Below are 6,401 nucleotides of genomic sequence, written 5' to 3'. Positions count from 1 at the left end.
GCAACTTTAGGTATATCTCATTCTTTACAATAGAATGATATTTATATTACAAATGTTACTCTTCTTTGTGTCTACATAACTAGTAAGAAATGTTGACTTTTACTAATGCACCAATCATTTTTGTCATTCATCAATTATTTACAACATATTGTTCATTGTGCTATATTGATTTATTGTTCGATTCTTTTAATTCTATAAAAACTATAATTCTTAAAAATAACAAATTGGATGAGAAAAATTTTTACCATGCATTATGGATGTTCTAAAAACCCATCATCGAATAGAAATATAATATAATGTTTTCAAAAAATATATGGAAAAATTATTTGTTTTTAATGTATGATTTTGAATTTGGCGATCTGGTTAACCCGACTCGGAACAAAGTAAAAAAAACCCGAGACCGAATTTCGACAGGATACATGTTTGGAGTAGTTGTTAGAATTTACAGTATTCGTAGTTATGGATTCTAATGTAATCGCTCATTTTCGAGTTCTCCAATTTATGTCCGTGATCATAGACCAAAGCAGGTTAATTTCTTTTATTTTTGCTTTCTTACGTGACATCAACTAATAACATTAACTAATAGAGGATATATTAAGATAAAGGATTAACTGTGAATCTGTGATGTATACATATTGAAAGATGGTTCATAGTAGTCCAGTCAGTACATCTTCTCGCCAACTATCACCAACCCCTTTTCGCTTTCTTCCTTGATCACCAAATTAATCTCATCGCCTCAAGAAACCAACCACGTCTTCTTTTCTTATACGACGCTCAAAGATTTTTTAGTCACATCACCAAATTTTCTATAAAGAAAGCCTGTTTTGAAGCTAAAATCTTATCACACTCTACTTTAGCATGTCTTTTGACACCATGTCCCTGGCAAGTGATCTGCCATTTCTAGGCCCACGTTCTGGTCCTTCAAGCATGGAGCTTAAGCAACTATCTCGACGACCAAAGCACCATGTCTCACCAACGCTCGGAGAGCTTCTGCAATTCGTCGGAGACGCCAATTCTTCTCCCAACGCCGGCCATGGTGTTTCTGATCCACTTCACGCATCACCTTTTGTTCTTTCTTTCAATAGTCTCACATATAGTGTTAAAGTCTCTCGAAAGACGGCCGTTCCTAATTCACTAGAAGGTGGTAAGGTGGAGATGTCGAACACTAAGGTTTTGTTGGATGATATCTCCGGCGAGGCGAGGGAAGGCGAGATCATGGCGGTGCTTGGTGCCAGTGGGTCGGGAAAGTCGACGTTAATCGACGCACTTGCAAACCGGATTGCGAGAGGGAGCTTGAAAGGTACTGTGACGTTGAACGGTGACATTCTTGAGTCAAAGTTGCTCAAAGTTATATCCGCCTACGTCATGCAAGATGATTTGTTGTTTCCCATGCTAACCATCGAAGAAACGCTGATGTTCTCGGCTGAGTTCCGGCTTCCTCGGACACTGTCAAAGTCGAAAAAGAAAGCAAGAGTTCAAGCACTGATCGATCAGTTAGGTCTCAGAAATGCTGCTAAAACAATCATCGGAGATGAAGGTCATAGAGGGGTTTCCGGTGGTGAACGCCGCCGTGTTTCTATCGGAACCGACATCATCCATGACCCCATCGTGCTGTTTCTTGACGAACCTACATCTGGGCTCGACTCCACTAGTGCTTACATGGTGGTAAAAGTCTTGCAACGTATTGCTCAAAGCGGAAGCATAGTGATCATGTCGATACACCAACCTAGTTACAGACTCATGAGTTTGCTCGATAAATTGATCTTTCTTTCAAGGGGACAAATGGTTTTCAGTGATATCCCATCAAAACTACCTGATTTCTTCGCAGAATTCGGAAACCCAATCCCAGAAAACGATGATCGAACTGAATTCACCCTCGACTTCATCCGAGAGCTCGAGATGTCCGATTTAGGAACCAAACGGCTAGTTGAGTTCAACAAGTCATGGGCTGCAAGAAACAAAAATCATGACACCAGATCAGTCCCAGAAGCCAAACTGTCACTAAAAGATGCCATAAGTGCAAGCATTTCAAGAGGCAAGTTAGTCTCGGGCGCTACGAACATTGATTCGAATCTATCCTCGTCAGTTCCAACATTTGCAAACTCTTTTTGGGTCGAGGTTCTTGTGATAGCAAAACGTTCGATGCTCAATTCATGGCGATCACCTGAACTTTACGCGATCCGTCTAGGCGCTATCATTGTTACCGGAACTATTCTAGCAACCATGTTTCGGAAACTGGACAATTCGCCACGTGGAATCCAAGAACGAATAGGGTTTTTCGCTTTTGCCATGTCCACAATGTTCTACACTTGTGCAGAAGCCATTCCTGTGTTCCTTCAAGAACGATACATATTCATGAGAGAAACTGCGTACAACGCTTACAGACGTTCATCCTACGTTGTATCTCACTCGATCATGGCCATCCCTTCGTTAATCTTCCTCTCATTCGTATTTGCATGCATAACCTTTTGGGCTGTAGGGTTAGCCGGTGGGACCATGGGGTTTTTCACTTTCCTCCTCTTCATATTTGCCTCATTTTGGGTCGGAAGCTCTTTCGTCACCTTCCTCTCCGGCGTTGTGACTCACGTGATGCTTGGATACACCGTTGTGGTTGCAGTTCTGGCGTATTTCCTTCTCTTCAGTGGTTTCTTCATCAGTCGTGATCGAATCCCGGCGTATTGGTTATGGTTCCATTATCTTTCACTGGTTAAGTACCCTTATCAGGGTGTTTTGCAGAACGAGTTTGATGATCCTACGGAATGCTTCGTGAGGGGAACTCAAATCTTTGATAATTCGCCATTAGGTGCGATTCCAGACGCCATGAAACTGAAGCTTTTGAAGAGCATGAGCCAGGCACTTGGTGTGCCGCTTACGAGCTCGACTTGCTTGACAACTGGTGCAGATATATTGAAGCGACAAGGGGTTACTGATATTAGCAAATGGGGTTGCTTTTGGATCACCATAACATTGGGTTTCTTGTTTAGAATCTTGTTTTATTTTGCTTTGTTGGTGGGAAGTAAGAACAAAAGGAGGTAAAATAAAATTCGAAAAAAAAAAGAATTATAATAAAAGGCATAATATCTCAAGTTGTAATTCACCTTTTTTTCATTTTATATGATTTGAGTATTTTCTTTCTTATTAGGGAAATTTTCGTTTAATCGGTTGGGTATGTTTTTTTATTTTGTAATTTTTTTCTTTATTTTTACAAGATCTGTATTATGAGTATATAGTTGGTTTTATTACTATAAATCTTTGTGTATCAATCTAAAATTTATTCTAGGATTTTTTAATATGTTTACTAAGGACGAATAAGAAACATTGATTGAAATATTAATTACGAGGAAAATTACCATAATTAAATATGATACACATAATTATAAATAATATTTTTAATAATTAATTTATTTTAAATTTAAATAAGAAATTTTCCAATATGTGTCTGAGGGCATATATATTAGAATAAGTATCTTTTATTATTACAAGATACATTTCCTTCAACAAATGGGTCAAGTGTAGGGGTGGACAGAGACGATCATGGTGCGGTTCGGTGCTGTTTTTCACCAAAACCGAACCGCAAACCGCAAATGCAGTTTTTATAATTTTATAAACCGAACTGTGTGGTTTTTAGGCGGTGCGGTTTTTTTATGATGTGCGGTTATTTTGGTTGCGGTTCGGTTTTAAACCGCATAACTTAATGTAATTCTTTTAACACGTTTTTTTGAAGCACATTCTAAACTTAATGTAACTTTGGTCCAAATCAGACCAAAGTTGGTTCAATTCGTACTAAATCAAACCAAATGAGTCCTAGCAAAAACGCTAAGCGGCTCACAAAAACCAACCAATTCAAAAAGAAGAAGTCAGTTCAATGTAGAACCATGCATTTTCTTCTTAAAGCTTGGGTATGTTCGTCCTTATACAATGCTACATTGCCACCCATTTGTTTCCCAACTACCGATATGGGATAGGTGGAATAGCTGCGAAACCATTATTTGTTGCTTTCCTTCGTTTCATTCGTTTGTTCCACACAAATGAGAACATATGCAACGTTACAACTTGTTCACTTTATTCCCTTGCTTCATAATCATAACAATCAACTAAATTTATTCATCAAGTAATCCCAAATAAATATACTAAATACATAAAACTAAACTTAAAACTGCTAATCGAAGGTTTCCATGTTTGAAAATAATATATATATATATATATATATATATATATATATATATATATATATATATATATATATATATATATATATATATCCGGTAAGAAATTTTTTTTGGTAGGAAGGTAAGAAGTTTTTTTCTACATATTTTTTTGGCGAACAAAATAAATGAATCACTAGATGATTCATTTGTAAGATGATTCACAAGAAAAAATTCCTAAAAAAACATATTTATGATTCATTTTTAAGTAAATTAAGAAAAAAATTCACTTTTATGACATTTTTAGTGAATAACAACAAAATCATTGTATAAATGAATCATCGAGATGTTTTTTTGATAATTTTTTCTTGTGAATCATCTTACAAAGGAATCATCTAATGATTCATTTTGTTTGTTCGCGAAAAAAATATGTAGAAAAAAAACCTCTTACCTTCCTACCTAAAATTTCCTTCTTATTTGATCTTGACTCTCTCTCTCTCTCTCTCTCTCTCTCTCTATATATATATATATATATATATATATATATATATATATATATATATATATATATATATATAGGGTTGAAATCGGTTGAGAACTCATAGTTTCCCGAGAACATAAGAACTAAAGGTGGAGCGTTGGATCAAAATCAAATCATTAAGGGCATGATCGTCATCATACCAATCGCACTTAATTTTTTGTATTATTGTAAATATTAATAAAAAGCTCTCACATTAACATTATAAAACAAAATTTTGGATTTTTTTATAAAAGAAATAATTTTCGTTTTTTTTAACTGCAGATTTTTTTAACTTTTTTGGAAAGCATAAATTTTTAAAAATTTTGAATTTTTTTTTAAAAACTGCAACTTTTTCAAAAAAAAGCCTGCAATTTTTTTGAAAAAAAAACTGCAAAGTTTTTAATAAAACAATAATTTAAAAAAAAAAACTATAATTTTTTCAAAAAAACTGCATTTTTTTTCTAAAATACTGCAACTTTTTTCAAAAAAAGTGCAACTTTTTCAAAAAAAACTGCAATTTATTTTTAATAAAGCTGCATTTTTTTAAAAAAATATAATTTTTTAAAAATCAGTAAATTTATATAAAAAAACTAGAATATTTAAAAAAAACTCTAATTTTTTTAACAAAAAAAAATCAACATTTTAGATGCATATATTCATATTTTTTTTCAAATGAATATATGCATATTTCTTATACTATAATATTCGGAAGTAAATCATAAAAAATCTCATTTTTATTAATCAATCTATAAACATAATAGTACAAGTATTTTGTTCGATACAAAATAAAATATAAAATATAAAAAATGCTACGAAGATTCACAATGTTATCATTTCGTCATATCAAGATTTTCATATTTTCTTCAATTTATCACTTTTCACCTCATCAATATTTTCCACAAATTCTTCAAAATCTACAAGAAAATTAAAAAAAAAATTGATTAATGCAAGAACACTCACAAAAATGCACATGTATATATCATATAAGATTTACATGTGATTCATATGTGAATTACATGTGATTTACATGTGAATCACATGTAATTCATATGTGAGTTACATATAATTTACATGTGAATCACATGTAATTCTTATGTGATTCACTTGTGATCTACATGTGAATCACATGTAATTCATATGTGAATCACTTGTGATTCATATGTAACTCATATGGATTCACTTGTGATTTACATGTGAATTACATGTGATTTTATATGTGAATTACATGTGATTCATATGTGAATCACTTGTGATTTATATGTGATTCACTTGTGATTTATATGAGAATCACTTGTGATTCAAATGTGAGTCACATGTGAATCACTTGTGATTTACATGTGAATTACATGTTATTTACATGTGAATCACGTGTAATTCATATGTGATTCACTTATGATTTACATGTGAATCACACGTGATTCATATGTGAATTACATGTGATTTTTTTCTATAATGATATGAGATTTGTTGAATTCCAAAACACAAATTCAAAAATAGAATACTAAAGAAGCAGATGGTGATTTTTAGTGCACTATATAATTAGTTTATGTCCAAAAAATAATATAAATATTAGAATGTTTGTAAAGATTCTTTATATCCAAATTATTAGTTGAAAAACTAAAAAAATATAAAAGTACCCAAAATATTCAAGAACCTCATCAACCTGATCAGCTAAGTCATCAACAGATAACAATGGATCATTATATGACATTGTTGCAGCTCCCAACTGCAAAAGC

General features: G+C 33.0%; 1 protein-coding gene across 1 annotated transcript; it reads left to right on the top strand.

The window, feature by feature from the left end:
• Window positions 1-727: 727 nt before the first annotated feature.
• Window positions 728-3,147, top strand: LOC145119951 (ABC transporter G family member 20-like). Its single transcript, XM_079055724.1, has one exon. It carries the CDS (start codon window positions 859-861, stop codon window positions 3,034-3,036), a length of 2,178 nt encoding a protein of 725 aa, XP_078911850.1. The 5' UTR covers window positions 728-858; the 3' UTR covers window positions 3,037-3,147.
• The last annotated feature ends 3,254 nt before the right edge of the window (window positions 3,148-6,401 follow it).

The sequence above is a fragment of the Lactuca virosa genome, chromosome 6 (assembly GCF_052849685.1).
Source record: "Lactuca virosa cultivar CGN04683 chromosome 6, Lactuca_virosa_CGN04683_v6, whole genome shotgun sequence".
In the NCBI taxonomy this organism is placed as follows: domain Eukaryota; kingdom Viridiplantae; phylum Streptophyta; class Magnoliopsida; order Asterales; family Asteraceae; genus Lactuca; species Lactuca virosa.
This window is presented reverse-complemented; position numbering and strand designations above follow the sequence as displayed.

Excerpts from the sequence above, each read along its gene's own strand:
- LOC145119951 (XM_079055724.1), top strand. The coding sequence starts at position 859 with ATGTCTTTTGACACCATGTCCCTGGCAAGTGATCTGCCATTTCTAGGC.